The sequence below is a fragment of the Palaemon carinicauda genome, chromosome 1 (genome assembly GCF_036898095.1).
Source record: "Palaemon carinicauda isolate YSFRI2023 chromosome 1, ASM3689809v2, whole genome shotgun sequence".
NCBI classification, from domain to species: domain Eukaryota; kingdom Metazoa; phylum Arthropoda; class Malacostraca; order Decapoda; family Palaemonidae; genus Palaemon; species Palaemon carinicauda.
The window spans coordinates 162,256,600-162,276,712 of NC_090725.1; the positions used below are offsets into that span (position 1 = coordinate 162,256,600).

At 42.6% G+C, this 20,113-nt stretch overlaps 1 protein-coding gene across 1 annotated transcript in view; it reads left to right on the forward strand.

The window, feature by feature from the left end:
• Positions 1–778: 778 nt before the first annotated feature.
• The window catches only part of LOC137652818 (UPF0047 protein YjbQ), a 68,413-nt gene continuing 49,078 nt past the window's right edge, over positions 779–20,113 (forward strand). The window contains exon 1 of the mRNA XM_068386227.1: positions 779–1,222. Within this exon, the coding sequence (XP_068242328.1) occupies positions 1,063–1,222 (160 nt within the window). The 5' untranslated portion in view covers positions 779–1,062. The remainder of the gene's footprint in view (positions 1,223–20,113) is intronic.

Consider the following 20,113-nt stretch of genomic DNA (forward strand, 5'->3'; position numbering starts at 1 on the left):
ATCTTTGGGACTGGCTCTTTAGACATCCTGTCCCTGCCATCTGGTGGTAGTCATGGCCATTACGAGCATCACTATGCTCCTGAACACTCACGAGTTACCGTAGTAAAGTTGGAACTATTCACTTCAGACTAATTCTTTTAAGCGACACCATAAACGTTATAAGATTTTTTTTTTGAATTGTACACTGGAAAAGCTAAAATTCTTTCATAAACCACAGTTTCTTATAAATCTGAAATAACACTTTAATTTCTGCAAGCTACTAACATTGCTTGCATATCTGATCTGAGTTTGAAATGTTGACATACATAAGTTTGTGATTTAGTAATAACCGAGTCCTCAGAGACCAATTTGTCTCGATAATTGAAATTGGTTTCAGTAGATGAAAGCCTTTACAATATCATGATCTTTAAACCCAATCCTTTCAGAATATGCCTAATCAGAATTGTTGAGGTTTTGTGCAGTCGTACATTATACATTTACTTTAATGCACTGAATTTTTTTCTTGTGTCTCTTGGATTTTGTCTAAATCCTTTTATATATTATCCATTTTGTGCAGTGAATTATATTCCACTTGATAGTTCTGACTTGTCTGTGGTGTCATTGAACCAACCATGAATGAAATAACCATTATCATATGATGGTGCTCATCCTTGTTACGTTGTTTATCCGAATGACGCACAGTGTCCCGAGTTTTTATTTTATTGAAGAAAATAGTTATAATCATATAAAAATTTTATAGCTAAAAGTTACATGCAAAACTATCTATTTTCAAAAATGGAGAGATGAAAAAAAAAACTAAAGTAGAGGAAACCAGTTGCAGAGACCAACCCCTGAAAGTGACAGAATGAACCGGTGATAAAAGCAGTGGAACGGCTGCAGTAACATTTCCTCCCCGTTCTGCCCTTGTATGTTAATTGGTCCCCTTTTAACCCCGTAAATTCACAATAATGGACCCTAGTTAACCTTGTCAGTGACTCCATAATGGTCCGATAGGGCTGTTAGTGAGGGAATTACGGAGTCAAGACGGTGTGATAACGTCCGAAGGAGTGGACCACATCAAACATGGCTTCCTCCACAAGAGGAATCCAAATCGGGTCAGCCTGGTTTCAGAGGAAGATAAAACTAAGACCACAGCACAGAGGCATCCATTTAGTCACGGACGAGATTCTCAAGGAAATTCCAGAGTTAAGACAGTTCTCTGTAGGCCTACTTCACGTTCAAAGTGAGTGAAATCCTCACCCTGTGGCCAATGTTTACATCTATCTTGCTTTTTATTATTTTCCCTTTCAATGACTTCTAGTTCAGTCAGACCCACAGAATTTTCTCATCATGCCAACGCCTTTTCACCGTAGTTAACCCCTTTATTATTATAAACTAATGTCATTGGAATTGGAGTAGTGTTTTAATCATACCTTTGGTTGGAATAGGGATTAAGTGTTCAAAAGCTTACCCAACTGTGGGCTCTGTTAGCCCCTACCCATAAAGGCCACAATAATGATTCGATTGACATATTCTATTTTGCTGGTTGTACGGAAAACTGAGTTTTGTCAAGTATTTTAATAGTTGCTTTCAGCTGCCTTCTTTGCCAAAGGCTCCTTACAGGACCTTTTATCAGTTTCTCAAACACTTCCTTGTAAATGACACATGTATGGGAACTAACCTACTGTAGGCCTGTGTGTTTGATTCCTGTCCCATTTTGAAAGAATTGCTGTGTTTCTTTGTTAAGAATATTGAGAGGATTTTAGTTTTGTTTCTACTTTTATGTGAGTATTATGACGTATGGACTAGTTATGTAAATATCAGTGTGTATGTACTTGGGTAGGTAGGGTAAGTTAGGAATAAACTTGCTAAGGTGGATTAAGCTAGGTAAATTGAAAATACATGTGCTAAGATAGAAATAGAGGTTTATTATATTTACGGACAGAAAAAGCTTTTCTACTAAATAACAGGTGTTTCCTATAAGAAAACATTGGTTTTCGTCAAGAATGACACTTCATTGTCACTGGAAATAAATACTTAATTATCTAAGAAATAATAATCAATCGGGTTAGCATGCACAGCTCAGCATGTACCGCTTGCCAATAGAGTGCTTTCAATGACGTCACTGGGAATCGCCGGCGGCCATGCTGGAGGGCATACAAAGCGAAAACATGGCGGCTGCTACAGCGAATATGGACAATGAGAGCGACTTTGTCAAACAATTGTCGGGTGATGATAAGCGTTTTTACAAGCAGAAACTCGATCTAATTGATGGCCTAGATCCATACCAGATGCAGAATTCATTCAGTCAAAATATTGAGGATTTTCCCAGTATTTCATACATTGATATGGTGAACTACTTGGTACTGTCGGCCAACCCAGAACATGAGTGGGCATACATTTCCATTGAATAATCTGCTTCCAGAATTTGTTGTTTTTCCCTTTAATGCTTTTAAGTCCAAAATTAGATAAACACTGTGCCGATGAAGAGAGTGTTTATAATTATAATGCTAATATTGATCATTTAGCCTAACCTTGTGTATTATAATTTTTTATTGTCAAAATGTATGTAAAAGTTTTGCATTATTATGTCAAATCTTTATCAGTTCATGCCTAACCATTGTGTTTGTGTTTGGTTACAAATGCTATAATTTCTTTTATACATATAAACATATGATGGACAAACTCTATTGTAATGCTCTTGGATGATCGTTTTGCCTCCTTGCAATTAAATGCGCAAGTTTGATTATTTTTTCGATGTTTCATATATAAGCTGAAGACCCCTTCGGATTAAACCAGCTTTCAGATATTATTATTATTATTTATAATCAATGTTTATTCATCACATAGGCCTGTATGTCTGCACAATTTAATACACAAATTAAAATAAATGTAAATATACATTTAATTATATATAGGCATGAGCACCTTGGCGAAAGAGAGACCTAGGTAAGTAGCCTTTGTTAATATAGCCAATATGGGCGCTTTTAATTTTTGTTTTGTAAATCTGAGATGCCCCTTTTGATGTTTAAAAATTGAGATGCCCCCTCCCCCACACACACTACACACTGAACTGACGATGATACTTTTGAAGTCACCCATGCGATCGGATATAGCATGTTTACACAGGAATAATGATACTTTTAGGGCCTAGCCGAAACTGACCTGATATGAAATAATCAGAACAGATACGTGCTTAGGGTAGTGAGGATTCACGTAGATCAGCCCGTGATATTCTGGTCAACCACAAGTCACGTCTGCACTTGGATAATTCTTCTGTATCTTTGTCCTGATTCTGAATAACTGCCGGTATGCGGTAGAAACTCTTGTCATCTCTTCGTCCTCGATTCCCACAGCCAACAATAGCGCAAAAACTGGGCATTGTGTGAATGTGAATGTGATGAAATGGCTAAATATTCAACAGCTCAACCATAGCTATTCACTGAACGCGTCTTTGTATGCCCTCCAAGATGGCGGACCGGAAGTTTGATGACGTGTATTGAAAGGACTCTATACACAGGAGCTTTATATTTTTCTTTTTCCGCGAGTGATGCAAGCTCACGGCTGAACAAAAACCATTAGATTTCTAGAAATTATCCCCATTCTTAGGTGGTCTAACAGGTTTTTGGTGTATTTGCTGTTGAAATAAAGGTCGAATTCAGTGAAAGTACTGTACAATATTTACCATAGGAAAAACTATTTTTTCTGTTGTAAATGTGATTCCGTCCATAACTATAATTTTACCGAAATTAAATTATGTAGACAAAGCTACACATACAACTGGGTAAATATTTGCCCGTTAGCCATTACTAGTAAATATCGATTCCTCCTGCTCCTTCGTATTTTTTTGTAATTTAGGCTGCTGTGGCTGTACATCGTCTAATAGTCATTTTGCCTCACCTCCTGTTTGTGGGACATATTTACCTGTTCATTGTTAGTGTTATACTTAGACTTTTTACATTTCCCCTCCCTAACCTAACATAGAATGCAGTCTTTAGGCAAAGCTCTGCTGGCATCCCTGACTTATCAGAATGACTTAAGCTTCCCTTTTCCTATTTTTCAAACATTAAGGTATCTTTTGAGTACTGGAGTGCAGGGTAGGTTGGCTAAGCTTTGTAAGCTTAAACTTTAGTTAATGTTAATCTTATGGTAGGCTAGCATAGGTTAATCCCACATGATACAGTTTTGATCCTAGCACTAATAGCTATCAAAACCTCACGTTTACGATGTCGTGTCCATACTCACCGTATCATAGTCATCATACGTGTCAAATTTTTGATAGGTAAGAGGGTATAGTCATACTCCGAATCGGTGTTTTTTTTTTTTTTTTTGCATTAAATGCAAAGCACATTAGGAAATGAATGTCGACCAATTAAGCATATTCCCATCAATATACCTTTTGGGTCCCCTACATCATAATATAGAAATGGCTAGTTTCATTTTTAAATGATTGAGACAAAGCATCCAACAATGCTTCCAGTGTTTAGTCTACAGCTAAGCCTTCATACATTACTATGGCTAAACCCTCATTATCTTGTCTTAGACTATTGGTTGTTTTATCCTGTGGCATGATTAAATGCTAGTGTTTCAGTTAGTGTATCTCAAATATGTTTAAATTAGAGTAATTGATTAATTATTCCGATAATTTTATTAGCTTGTAAACTATTTCACTTTAGTAAGCTGTAGTCTCATTTTACTTTGTGTGCGGAAAGATAAATTAGTTAGCTTACAATTGAGTGCATTGCATATCTGGGAGAGTCATAGTTCCTCATAGTTTAGGAATCTGATTGGAATTTCATGTCAAGTTGATTATGGAATGGCATTGTACTATGTACTGTAAATTATTATTAAAGTTAATTGTGAATTTTATCTCTATGTTGGCTTAATTGAGTATAATTGTTTACCTGAAACTCATATGACATACACATTCAAAAGTTAGTTTTCTGCACATTGTTACACCATTATTGTTACAATTGTGTATGTTTTTGTTATGATAACTACCCAGAGTCAAAACACTCGCAAACCTCCTTAACTTGTTCCATTATGATCATACAGTCACTATATTGCTGGTTATATTTTTACTTTAAACATCACACTTCCACCTTTCAACATGGCGTGAAATTCCTGGTTTATCCAAATGCAGAACAATTCATAAGCACTATAGGTACTACATTTTGTCATTTTGAAAAAGGAATTTGTTTTTGTGCACATGTTATAGATACATGTATCTCAAGAAATTTCCTTGATTTGTCAATAAGTTCCTTAATACAACACAAAGGTAAAGTACTGTTAGAGAAATGTCACAACCCAAGTGAAGTGATACAACAGCCTCTTGATAGGGGGAATATTTCCTGAATTAGTGATAGCAGATGAAGATAATTCTCTGGGGTTTTATTTAAAATTTCAGTTGTTAATAGTCATTGAACAGAAAAAAATCTTTAAATGAAGTAATCTTTTTATATATTAGTTTGGCACACCTGAATGGTGTATGGTTAAGTGGAAAGCAACAATTTGATTGAGTTAAGAGTTTTGACAGTCAGGTTTGAAGAAAGGACAAGGAAAGGAGGAAAATTTGAACCCAGTAGGTAAGGCATATGGGATTGAGGAAAATGGGGCAAAGAAACTTCTTTATCATCTACAGTGTGCTACACAAGGCATTTCATAGATGGTTCCCCTGCTTATTTAAAGTCAGCGTGTAAAAGTATGAAAGTTTAGTATTGTGTTATATTTTTTTACCATTTTGTCATTCATCATTGTAGAAAGAAAGAGAAATACATTATCAAAGAAAACTCTAAAATAATACAAATTTAAGGTATAAAATTTAAATTCCCTTTAAGTATGACATCAGATTGAAGTGTAATTTTGAATAGATATATATAGATATATATATATATATATATATATATATATATATATATATATATATATTGTATATTATATTATATTATATTATATAAATAGAGTGAGTGAGTTGGGTAACTCATTGGATGAAAGAGACCCTGATTTATTCATTAAGGCAAGTGTTTACTCCTGTATGGGACTCCCTTCCCCTGCTCTGAATTCTTGACACTTCACTATCATTTGGACTGGTCAACTGTGTTACGGTGTGCATGTTTTCTGTGCTCTTTCTCGTGGATTTTCGTTCATTAAAACAGCATATTTTTTTATTGGTCATGTCCCATTGCCTTACAGATACCCCATTTCCTAAATCCTGTGTGTTTATTTATTGTACATATAAGTTCATCTTTGTTAATGCCTTGTTATTCATTTATTTTCTTTGCTGTTTTTATCTTTTTTATTTTCACAAATGTATTTTTAATTTTGGGAGCTTGCTATACAAGTTAATGGCCTACTGTGTATAATCCTCTGAATGTTTTCATTTTTTATTCATGGTCATGAAAAATAGAAAATTTTTGATTGATTTGATATGAAATTGTTTTATATATTTAGATTTCCTAATTTTCTTATTGTAATTTTTCTTGTAACATAATTATGATTTCAATTTTGTTCATTTTTTTTCTTCACTTTGTCTTGACATAATGCTAAGTACTCAGGAAGGCTATTCACAAGTATTGATTTCTCTGATCTGATCTGAGAGTTTTTTAGGTCAAGTAGTCTTTGTAAAAGAGACAGGCGGCAGACACCACCTTGGTCATTTGATTTAGTATTTTCTTAAACTTTAATTTTCTATGAAGTTCAACATTGTATTAACAAATTATTTAGAATTGCCCATACAAAATAAAAATTTACCTTCAGGTCGTAGTACAGTATTTATTGTTATCACTATTATTATGTAAGATATTCTGTTAACTTTCCTATTGAGCTCAGAAAGGATTTTTGTGTCCTTTTAAGAAAGAAAAATTATATTGGGTTTCATTTCATTCTCACAATAATTAACCTATATAAATATATGGTTTATGATATATAAGTACAGTACAGCAGGTTTTGCTGCGTACATCTTTGCACTTTTTTATTTTTTATTCAAATGATATGTTATATTCTTTTTATTAAGAACTCTTTTATTCTACACTCTAAAGAAGCTTACCAACAAAGAAAAACTGGATCTTTAGAATTATGAAACTAGCTTTTGTTCCTACACGAATAAAAACCCTTTCACTCTTTACAGTGGATATTATTTCGGCGAATGCTGAAAACTAGCCAAAAGACTTTAACGAGGTATAACTAGTTAGCAGGGGTGGGTAGACCCACCACCCCACTCATGCACACACCGGTGAAATACCTTTGCTTTTTATTTTGGCTCGAGAGTGAATAGACATTCTGTTTCTGTTTCCCGATACCCTATAATAAACTGGCCTTTGACTTGATGCTGTTTCTACTTGTTCATCCTCCAACGAATGAGTAGAAAAAAGTTCAACTGACCCTCGGACAATCTGTAGGTGCAGACACAGTCACTTCCTTTAACAAAGCAATGTTGCCCTCCACTAGGAGTGTCTCTCTCATTGCTTCGGCCTTCCTTGGGGCTTTCGGGTCTCCCCCGATAAGGAATGGCTTACAAGGGAGCTCTAGTTAGAGGTACAGAGAGACTGGAGGTAATACTCTGTTAGAGTTCTCGTGCCTGTGACTGCAGCTCTCTTTTTGCATCTCCAGGATGTTACAGTTTGGGGCACAGCAGGATTGCACACCTGCCTCCTCCTCCCATGGATAGACTATGCATGGTCTTTTCCTCAGAGACTCTGGAGGTACTGTAATTATTATTTTGTTCCGTAACTGGAATACAAACCTACGTTATTTATTAGTGGTTATTACTTTCAGCGAAGATGAAAGGACGAGCCATTAAAATTTTCAGCGAGGGTTATCTACCCATTCTGCTATTTAGGGGGGGGGGGGGGTTGGAGGGGTAGTTTGCTACCGCTTCCTATCACGCACCTGTGATTTAGCTCACTTTGCTTTTGGGTCAGATGGTGAACAGTCGTTGCCGTTCTTCATCCTCGCCTATTTTGGACTGCCACTAATTGCTTTTTGTTTGTGCTTTCTCTTTATTAGTGTGTGTGTGCGTGTGTTGACTTCTGCCGACCATGCAAACCTGCCCTGGACTTGAGGGCTTCGACCTGAACATACACGAGATCACCGAAAATGGCGCTGGCTTTCTGGCAGATTATCGCTTCGGTGATAGTGTGTCTAGCCATTTCTTTGTCCTTTATTCAGACAAGCAGTAGTCTCTCCACCTCATCGTGGATGTGGCTCCTCTTGCTGCAGAAAAGTCACACCCTTAGAAGGTGTTTCTGCTGTGATAGCTTCCTTCTGCTTCAGTATCGTTCCTATCGTAGACGGATTTCGGCCATATTCCGTCGCGTTCACACTTAACTGTATGCCAGCCTTGTATTTCTGGATTATTTCCATCTTCTTCTCCATGGAAAGCATCATCCTCTTCTTTCCCTGGACATCAGCAACTTTCTTGGGACCCATGACTAATAATGTAACGTAATATCACACACAATCCAGTACAATTGTTAGGAAAGTGAAATCACAAACACTGAAGTCAATGCGTACGATACCGCTGCCAAAACAAAGGGACTTATAAACGCCAGTGGGTAGATGCATGATGGGATACGGTACAGTTGATGCTGACCAATAGGAGAGCAGGATCTCATGGTGGTAACTAGCATATGAGTAGGGAGATAAGCAATGGAAGCGCGGGAGGATGGTAGCGAGTTTACGGGCTGCCGGCGCGAATTTTAAAATCGGTCTCGGACACGGTCAGGCTCTCGCACCCTACCTCTTTTCGTTGTCCGAAACATTTATCGTGATGCGAGTCATAAAATTTTTCGCATCTCGTTTCGCAGAGTGAAAATTTCGTAAGCAGATACCTTCGTGTCGAAAGGTTTGACTGTACTCAGTTTGTATAGTTTAGTGAGGTATTGAAGTTTTTCCCTAGATCACAGTCATATGGTGTACTAGGTAAAACAGGGTCAATATCCTGCCTTCAATCAAAAGTAACATAGCTCACAGCTGTGACAGTATACTGTATATAGTGGTACCCAGCCACCCCTGGCCTACCCACTCAAGCGGCTAGGTAGGGTTGCCACCTCGCATTTTAAGTCTAATGCCTATCTTCCAGCCTTGCCGAAAAAATATCCAAATAATTAACTACAGGTTTGTATTAGTTAGGGATAAATATAATTTATTTCCGAATTTGTCATTTTTATGAATAGAACTTACCTGGCAGTTATATATATATTTTTGGGCTCAAGCCATGGCGTCCTGATGGAAGGTTCCTGTTTGGTAGCTTCCTTGGGTATAAGACTACTAAGATATTCCCAGAGAATTTAACCACAGGTTATCACAGAATTCTAACTTCTGGAGCGAGTATCTCAAAGGTTTCCCTTTAAGACATCGTAATACAACAGGGGACACGCATGTCTGGTCGTGCCACATAGCTATCTCCACCCCGAACAGAGTTAACGCTTCGGTGTGTAAGGGCTGAGAATAGCTGGGAGCCGTTCCACAGCTAATCTCACTCGTGGCTACTACTGATACTCGAGACGTAAACAAACGGACGCCATTGCTCTAATGACGTCACGCGCGTCTTTATCCTTTGTTTAGTAGCTGCCCTACTTAGACGGATTTTCCCTTGTGTGAACTTTATCGCTTTGCATCTTCGCTATGTCGTTACCTTCAGCCTCGCCTTCTTCTGGAAAGTTGAGTACAAGGTTCCAGTATTGTTTAATTAAGCTCTGGCCGTAAAGTAAATATTATTTCGCGAAATAATTGATGTTTTGTGGCGGAGCTGTGCCTCTACCGGACCCGCCATTTTATGGCGTCGTTGTTGTTTTGCATGTCTTATTTAGTTAGCCACAACAACGCTTCCGGCATTATATACTAATCGAATACATTAGTTTATTTAGTCTTCATAGCTAGGAACTTTTATATCGTGTTTAGACGCTTTTTATCGGTCATCGATTGACCTCATACCAGTCGGCTACTATAGCCCCCAGGCCAGGAGCCTATATACAAGTGTTCATGCATGATTTATCAGTGATCCTAGACTAAGTTATGAAGATAGTGGCATTATTATTTTACAATACTTTTGACTAGTGATGCAAATGTTTTCGCCTTCAGGGACCATATAGGGGATAGGCTAGTCAGTGATTCTTTCTAGCCTAACCTAACCTTAGGACCCCTATATGCTTCCTTCATCCCCTGCCTCGGCACTCCCTCTATTTAGCCTTGATCCCTTTTCTGAGTAAAGGGATTTATTGTCTAATAGAGTATTATATCGCCTCTCAGTCCTCCCTAAAGGAATGAACCCCCTTTAGGATTGCGTCTGAGAGTGAGGTTAGGCTAGCCTACCTCTATGGCTAGGATAGTCTACGACTTTCCTGCGATAGCGATACGTCTTCTTCCTTGCCTAGTTCAGGACTTTTAGCCCTGATCTAGGCCGGGTTAGGAAGGTTTCTCTGTTCCATGCTGAAACTGTACTCTTGCACCGTTTTAGCCGATCAGCCTAATCTTAGGTTAGGGAGTGTCCTCCCTTCCCTTTGTGGCCGCTCTGGTACAGAAACCCTTCCTGGGAAGACCCCTCTCTTCTCCCTCCCCACCTATCTCTTGTATAGCCTAACCTATGCTTAGGTTAGTTTATACTCATCTGTCCCCTGTCCTACAAATCCTCCTTAGGGTGGATGAGTAGGGCTACCCGAGCTTCCCTGTGCTGTCCGCTCTGGTACATATACCTTCATAGTGTCCTATAAGGTTAGTTACTAGTGTAGCTCTGCATAGGGGAGTCTCCCCCCCCCCCCCCTCTTGGGTGTTCCCTAGTCCTCCCTTGGGCTACCTGCTCCCGGTCCCTAGTGACCCCTGCTTATGGATGCTAGAGCCTGTCTCTATCATGGGTACACCCCCTCAGGGAGGGGGAGGGATGTCTGGAACCCTGACGGTACTTCCTGCATCCTTTCCCCCCTCCCCCTGTCTCTCTATCTATCCGGGTGCCGGTCTCTTGCCGCCTCTACTGCCGGCAATACCTGCCTCCCTCTTGGTGACTTCCCTACCCTTGCCGCCAGCCCCCCGTGTACCGAGGGACTGCCGGCTGCCGCCGGCTACTACCGGCAGCTCTCCTACTCCTATCTAATCGTCCGCTTGCCGGTCGATCTCCGGAGTGCCGGCATATACTGCCGGCAACCCGATACTACCTGTACCATCCTTACCCCAGTCACCAATCCGGCATCCTCCGGCTGCCGGAGCCGCCGCTCCCTGCCGGCGTGCCGCCGTTGTGCCGGCGGCCGCCATCCTGGTTTCTAACTGACTTTGAAAATTGTCTGTTCTAGTGCCAGAATCTATGCTGGAGCGAGCTCCGGCGTGCCGGCGGCTTGCCGGATGCCCCGGAGGCGTCAAGAATACTTGCACCCCCTCTCTGTAGCTATCATAAGTCTAAGATAGCCCTACCTTGCAAATAGATAAGCTGCTTTGCTTCTAAGATCAGTACCTAGTACTGCTCTATTAGTGATCATGCTGTCTCTTTGCATTCTTCTATTTCCAGCATGCTATGTGCATCTTAGCGCGGCTGGTTGCCAGAAGCAGTTACCCTTAATGAGGCCTTCTGGCTCTTATCTGGGAACCGAATGAATTCGATCCCAACCTTGTCCTTGGCTTTCCATGGAGTTCCAATATAATGGGAATCCTAGGAAACTATATCCAATGATCTCGGTCATTTGGATTATCCCAGGACCAAGCCTATGGTAACCAGCCGGGCGAGATGCATGGAGCGTGTTCTCCTTTACTGTTTCATTCTCTATGCATCACACCTTCCTTAAGTTAAAATTAATGATTAATATTAACTTAATTTAAGAGCCATTCCTATGACTCCCCCATACTCATTTTCTCTTTCTTCCACAGGAGGAGCAGATGAAGTGCGATTTCGCCTACTGTGCTGTGAAACGCTCGCAGTTTTACGGACATACGGCGTGCAGGACTCACGCCCCTTGCTCAGACAAGAAAGGGGATTGGAAGTTCTGGAATCCACTGGAATGTACGGTCTGCCAGGCCTACCTAGTTGAGGCCTTCCATAACCCTCCCTCAGCGGAGGTTAGAGACATTGCTCGTGAAAAACTGCGCAAGTGGGTGCGTGGTTTTCAGAGAAATGCTACTGGACCGTACCTGGCCACCGAAGAACTGAGGTCCCTGTTGTTCCCTAAGGCCTCCCCTGACTCAGTGGTTCCAAAGGAAGCAATCCCCACTGTCCAAATTACGGTGGAACCTGATGTGGTCATGGCTCAGTCCATGCACGAGTGTCGTTTGGATTCCGAGGATGATGAACAGATCTCTGACGTCTCGGAAGACACGGAGAAGACGCTTATGGCTCAAGGAGCCGAAGAGGACGAAGACAAGGTGGAATACACCGAGTCGGAGATTGGAGCTACTCCCTCGTCCATCCCTCCGCCTACTCCTACACCGACGGAAATGTCCCTTCCGTCTACCTCCTCGACCCCGGATCCTTCCTCTTCTACCCAAGAACTGATCCGACTGATTAGAGCTGTCATGGACGACAGACTGAAGGAGAACCAGGAGTCCATCAGGTCTATGATTGGATCCAGAGACACGAAGAAGATCTCGGTCAAGGATCTCCCAGCTTGCTCTCATGCCAACCCGTGGAGGTATGCAGAGCATATGGTTATTGCGACCGGCAGGATCTTTGTTAGTGACAAGATCGGCACGGTCCCGTTGGAAGATGTAGAGTTCTTCCCAAGCTTCGAGGCCTACCCGGACTGTTACGTCCGACTTCGTTCCGAACCTGCCTCGAAGGAGGAGACCGAACCTAAAGAAGAGATAGTGTTCGATCTCGCAAAGGCCCAGGCTATGCTAGCCTCCACATTTAAGAGCAGGGGCTTTACCTGCTCTAAGCTTCCTGCCTTGAGCAAGAAGCATCCTACATATGTCGCACCTGACACTGCGATTCTTCCATTTTTGGAAAAGGCCTTAGCTGCATGCCTTAAAGCGGCGGAAGAAGGAAAACCCTGCCCTGCACTGGAGGAGTGCAGACCCTTCTCCATCGTGACACCCCCTGACACTAGACAATGGAAAGATGTCCAACATACTTTCGTCGTGGGTAGGCTCGATCCTGACGTCGCCGGACGTCAGTTTAATGAAGACCTCCCTAAGCTCAATGATCACCTCCTTCGCCGGGAACAAGACACGAAGGAGAGGCTTGCGGCATCTCTTTCTCATCAAGTCCAACTTGAAGTTATGGCCTGTGACACAGCAGTACCTGATCACTACATGGTACTGGCCAAATCCCACTTACTCACGGTAATGAAGGACTTGTACCATTTCATAAAGGCTCGTAGAGCCTGTCGTGAATTCGTGTTTGTCGGTGCCACCGTGAAACACGAACCCCGGAGGCTGATTTCCTCCAACATCTGGGGAAAGCACCTGTTTCCTTCTGACCTTGTCAAGGAAATAACTGACAGAGCCGCCACGGAGAATAGGAACCTTCTCCACAAGTGGGGCATGTCCAGAAAAAGGAAAACCTCTCAGGACGATGGACCTCAGCCTAAGAGGAAACCTCAGAAGCCGAAACCCCAGCAACGTCAACAACGACGTCAGTTTCCGGGACCCGCTACCTCCCAAGTGGTTGCCCAACCACAACAGACCTTTCAATTGGTCCCCCAACCGGTGTTGTCACAGTCACCGGTCTTCACCCCTGCCTTTGAGCAGCCATCCACTACCTTTCATGCCAGAGGTAGAGGCTCGTCCAGGGGTGCAAGCAGAGACGCCTCTCGTCGTCCCTCCAGAGGTAGAGGAGGAAAGGGAGCTAGCGGCCGAGGCAACAAGTCCTCGGGACACCAGAAGCAATGAAGTGCTTCCGGTGGGAGGAAGACTCCGCCAATTCCAGGATCGTTGGACCTTCGATCCTTGGGCACACAGCATCATCAAGAACGGTCTAGGCTGGAGTTGGGTGCAACCACCCCCAATCTTCCAGCGGTTCTTTCAACAATCAACCCCCATTCTGGAAGAATATGTTCTAGACCTCTTGAACAAGAAGGTGATAAGGAAGGTAAAGTCCACCAGGTTCCAAGGGAGACTGTTTTGCGTTCCCAAGAAGGACTCAGACAAGCTCAGAGTCATTCTGGACTTATCCCCCCTCAACAAGTTCATAGAGAACAACAAATTCAAGATGCTGACGCTTCAACAAATAAGGACCCTTCTGCCTCAAGGTTCCTACACGGTCTCTATAGACCTGGCGGATGCCTATTGGCACATTCCAATGAACCATCACGCTTCCTCCTACCTAGGATTTCGACTCCAAAGTAAAAGCTACGCCTTCCGGGCCATGCCATTCGGCCTCAATGTGGCCCCTCGGATCTTCACAAAGCTGGCGGATGCCATAGTACAACAGCTCCGCCTAAGAAACGTCCAGGTGATGGCCTACCTCGACGACTGGCTAGTCTGGGCTCCATCGCCCGAAGAGTGTACAAAGTCTTGCGACGAAGTTACCCAGTACCTAGAACACCTGGGATTCAAGATCAACGAGAAGAAATCTCGCCTCTCTCCGGCTCAGAAGTTTCAGTGGCTGGGAATCCACTGGAATCTTCAGTCACACCGCCTTTCCATCCCCCAGAAGAAAAGGAAGGAAATAGCAGGGTCTGTCAAGCGACTACTGAAATCCAAACGCATTTCAAGACGACAGCAGGAACGAGTTCTAGGCTCTCTACAATTCGCCTCAGTGACAAACCCAGTGCTTCGTGCACAGCTAAAGGATGCCGCGGGAGTCTGGAGACGATCGGCATCCATCGCTCGAAGAGACCTCAAGAGACGGCTTCCAAACAGACTTCGACGCCTCCTAAAGCCGTGGTCGGAAGCAATGGCCCTAAAAAGGTCCATTCCTCTCCAACACCCTCCTCCATCACTCAACATCCACACGGATGCCTCACTGGAGGGCTGGGGAGGTCACTCCCACCTGAAACAAGCTCAAGGGACCTGGTCTCCACTATTCAAGACGTTCCACATAAACATCTTGGAGGCCATGGCGGTCCTTCTTACTCTGAAGAAGCTATCCCCGCCGCCCTCGATCCACATCCGTCTAACCCTAGACAACTCGGTGGTAGTTCGTTGTCTCAATCGCCAGGGCTCAAGATCGCCCCAGATAAATCAGGTGCTTCTCCCAATCTTCCGTCTGGCGGAGAAGAAGAAGTGGCACCTGTCTGCAGTTCACCTACAAGGATTCCGCAACGTGACAGCGGATGCTCTATCTCGGACAAACCCGATAGAGTCGGAATGGTCTCTAGACGCAAGATCATTCTCCTTCATCTCTCATCAAGTCCCAGAACTTCAGATAGATCTCTTTGCAACGAGCGACAACAATCAACTTCCTCTGTACGTAGCCCCGTACGAGGACCCCAAAGCAGAAGCGGTGGACGCCATGTCACTGGACTGGAACAGATGGTCGAAGATATACCTGTTCCCTCCCACCAACCTTCTGTTGAAAGTCCTCTCCAAACTGAGAACCTTCAAAGGGACAGCGGCCCTAGTGGCTCCCAAGTGGCCCCGGAGCAACTGGTACCCCCTGGTCCTGGAGCTGCAGCCCAAGCTGATCCCTCTCCCGGGCCCAGTTCTCTCTCAACAAGTACAGAAGTCGACTGTCTTCGCTTCATCATCGAAAATCAAGGACCTTCATCTCATGATTTTCTCTCCCTTGCCGCAAAGAAGAGGTTTGGGATCTCGAAGAAAAGTCTAGACTTCCTAGAGGAATACAAGACCGAATCCACGAGACGGCAATATGAATCATCCTGGAGGAAATGGGTCTCCTTTGTTAAAGCAAAAAATCCTAAAGAAATCACCATTGATTTCTGTATGTCCTTCTTCATTCACCTTCATGGACAAGGATTAGCAGCCAATACGATTTCAACCTGCAAATCGGCTTTGACTAGACCAATTCTATATGCTTTCCAAATTGACCTGTCCAACGACATCTTTAACAAACTGCCGAAAGCATGTGCTCGCCTACGCCCAGCACCCCCTCCGAAACCGATCTCCTGGTCACTAGACAAGGTGCTCCATTTCGCCTCCAACTTGGACAATGATTCATGCCCCCTCAAGGATCTGACTCAGAAAGTTATATTTTTATTTGCTCTCGCCTCGGGAGCTCGAGTCAGCGAAATAGTGGCATTATCAAGAGAAGAGGGACACATCCTGTTTGCTGATTCAGGAGAAGTGACCCTCTCCCCTGATCCGACGTTTCTCGCCAAAAATGAATTACCCACCAAAAGATGGGGCCCTTGGAGAATATGCCCCCTGAAGGAGGATGTCTCTCTATGTCCAGTAGAGAGTCTCAAGGTCTATCTTCGCAGAACTTCAAACTTTGGTGGAGGCCAACTCTTCAAAGGAGAAACATCGGGCAGCGACCTGTCACTGAAACAATTAAGAGCGAAAATCACCTACTTCATTCGCAGAGCGGATCCGAACAGTACACCCGCTGGTCATGATCCTAGAAAAGTGGCATCTTCTCTGAACTTCTTTCAGAGCATGGACTTCGAGAGCCTTAAGAACTTTACGGGCTGGAAGTCCTCGCGAGTTTTCTTTAAACATTATGCGAAACAAGTGCACGAAATCAAACATTTTGTGGTAGCCGCAGGTAGTGTTATGAAACCTGCACCTAACTCTGCGTAGAACAGTGAGTTACTTGGGACTCTAACTCTTCGGGTGCCTATGTTGACCCTCGAGTGATTCATAGTGATGTCTAAAAACACTTAGTGCTTTTATAACTGTTCTTATCCCAGGTGAAATGTCATAGTGTCACACAAGTGCCGCATGCCTTGAGCATGATGTGTTATTTAAAGACTTGCGTTCCTCGAGAACGAGTACCTACTAATCCTGAAATTCCCTTTCAGATTCAAGAGCAAGCCTTTATTTCTATGTACATTATTATTACTGTAAATGAACTTTACTTTTGCTGTAAATTATTTAATTTCTGCATTGTGAAATAAAATTTCTATTTTATTACTTATGCGTCTCTTTCAGCTCCTACTTACTATGAAATACATACTGTCATAGTTTTATTTATTCCTCCTTTCTTATGGTCATGAAGAATTTAAGATGTCTATTCCTAAATTATATTCACCTTGTCTCAGTAAGGTTCCTACACGAATACTTACTTCTGATAATCAGGAGATGAACTCTACACACAGTGCCCAACCACCACTGGCCTACTTCAGAATGTTCCTATACAAATATCAAACATTCTGCTTCATCTCTAAGCTCTTAAAAGTTCTTCTGTCAAGATGAATAGCCCTTCAATACCACTTTGACGTCGGCATAGCCCATGGGAACTTCCTACCAATGGGGGGCAGGATACTTCGTTCCTATGGTTCTTACCTAAGATTACTTTGCTGTTTTGTCAATGCCTAGGCACTTAACTCTGGGGGAAAATCTACCACGATACATTGATTCTCTGGTACTCTTCCATCAGGACGCCATGGCTTGAGCCCAAAAAACGGATTTTGAGCGAAGCGAAAAATCTATTTTTGGGTGAGATAGCCATGGCGTCCTGATGGACCCTCCCTACTACTTCGTTCAGTTTGTTCCCACCCTACACAATTGTATCATGGCGATGGGCAGCAACTGGCGCCAGGATAAAGACGCGCGTGACGTCATTAGAGCAATGGCGTCCGTTTGTTTACGTCTCGAGTATCAGTAGTAGCCACGAGTGAGATTAGCTGTGGAACGGCTCCCAGCTATTCTCAGCCCTTACACACCGAAGCGTTAACTCTGTTCGGGGTGGAGATAGCTATGTGGCACGACCAGACATGCGTGTCCCCTGTTGTATTACGATGTCTTAAAGGGAAACCTTTGAGATACTCGCTCCAGAAGTTAGAATTCTGTGATAACCTGTGGTTAAATTCTCTGGGAATATCTTAGTAGTCTTATACCCAAGGAAGCTACCAAACAGGAACCTTCCATCAGGACGCCATGGCTATCTCACCCAAAAATAGATTTTTCGCTTCGCTCAAAATCCGTTATATATATATATATATAATGTCTCTATTTTGGCAGAATTTTTCAAAACGTGGCAACCGCGTTGTGGTGGTTGGGCGGTTAGGTGGTTAACAACCCTTACAGGGTGGTACAAGGAATCATTCTAGTGTTCTGTTCTTCAGTTCATCTCTGCCGGCCGGATCGCTAACACGTTGTCCATCATTAAGAGTTTTTTTTCGCTTTCCTTGTTTTTGCTGTACCAGTCTGCTATTTGGTGAAGTACACTGATTTGGGGATTTGGCAATAGTGTTTTTGTTATTTCTTTGCTTTTTGCAGTTATCTTTATGAGTGATAAAATTAAATTCCGTGTCTGTGCGAATGAGGAATGTAAGGTGAGATTACTGAAAATGGCGGTAGATCCTCACACTGTGTGTTTGAATTGTAGGGGTTTTGAATGTGGCCTTAATAATAGGTGCGGGGAATGTAAGGTTTTGGATGAAAAGGATTGGTTGATTATGAATTCCTATGTATGTAAACTAGAGCTCGATAGAGTTAGGAGAGCTTCTAGGTCTAAATCTAAGTCTGTTAGTGGAAAGGAAGACGAACTTAATCTAGATTTATCCTTTGAGCCTATAATTGATTCCTCTTTGGAAGTTGATCCTTCCCTTGAGTTAGTAACTTCTGTCCCTTCTACAGGATCCGTATCTGCGGATGACCCTCGGTACGCTAGGATGGCTGCCGAGTTAAAGGCCATTAAAGAACAACTTGCGGCCTTTAAAGGTAAGAATAATGAAAGTGATTTTAGTGCTTGTGAAAGTGCAGTGGAGGTGGCGACTGATCGAACCTGTCATTACCCTAAGCCTAGACCTCTACCAAGCTCCCAGGACCAAGGGAGAAGGTATGTCGACAACCGAAAGGGGGTGAGAGGTACATACCCTTGGTCAGCCGTCGTCTCAGACAGTCCTGTTGCCGATTCCCAGGCTGTCCTTGACCGTCACGGAAAAGACGTGTCGGATGTGTTAATTTCTTCTCCGAATTCTCCCAGACGTAAATGGAAGTTTGAAGTGTCAAGACCTACTAACAGGAGTTGGAACCGCGACAAACTGTCTCGTTCTTTCTCTCCAGGTTCTAGCAGTCATGAACCTTGTCCGTCGGAGGACGATTTTGACTCCGTACCTGTGAAAAGGACGAAGGATATTACAGCCGAAGATCCTTCCCCTTCTACGAGTGTTATTCGTCAGCCCTCTCCTTCGGGACCGCAAGACCCAGCAGAAGTTGCTAAATCCTTTTTGTCTGTCATGCAGGAACAACTTTTTACGTTAGTGCAAGCGTTTAGACATAAAGACGACCCTTTGCCTCTTGAGAAGTCAACTTCTAAGAGGGAACGGAGTTCTTCTCCTAAGGAAACTTTACTCTCTTCATCGAAGACACGACACCGTTCTGCTTCCTCTACTGCTCGGCACCAGGACGATACCTCCTCTCTCTCTCGGCGCCAGGACGATACAGTGAACCCTCGTTTATCGCGGTAGATAGGTTCCAGACGCGGGGGCGATAGGTGAAAATCCACGAAGTAGTGACATCATATTTACCTATTTATTTAACATGTATATTCGGACTTTTAAAACCTTCCCTTGTACGTAGTACTGTTAACAAACCACCCTTTAATGTACAGAACACTTAATGCATGTACTAAAGCACCCTAAACTAAAACAGGCACAAATATTAAAGGCGATTTTATATCATGCGTTTCCTAAACACCTAAAAAGCACGATAAAAAATGGCAACCAATGTTTTGTTTACGTTCATCTCTGATCATAATGAAGAAACAAACTCATTTAGTGTACAGTACACATATATGTATAGGTTAGTTTTTGCATCGATTATATTGATTATACAGTACTGTATGTTGATTTTTTTATTACCAATGTTTTAGTTTACGTATTTTTCTTAGGACTTCCAAATGAAATCTTTTTCTTTATGACGCCGCCTGAAACGACGGCGTGTACGCTCAGTAAACAACCACGCTCAGAACAAACAAGGCATTTAACGTGCATGATGATAGTGATAAATAATGATACAGTACATACAGTATTTACAGTAAAAGCATTTACAAAATATGTTACCTTACGAATATAAATTATACAGTATTGTACGTAGCAAAGCAGGAAAACAATTTACGAGAGAGAGAGAGAGAGAGAGAGAGAGAGAG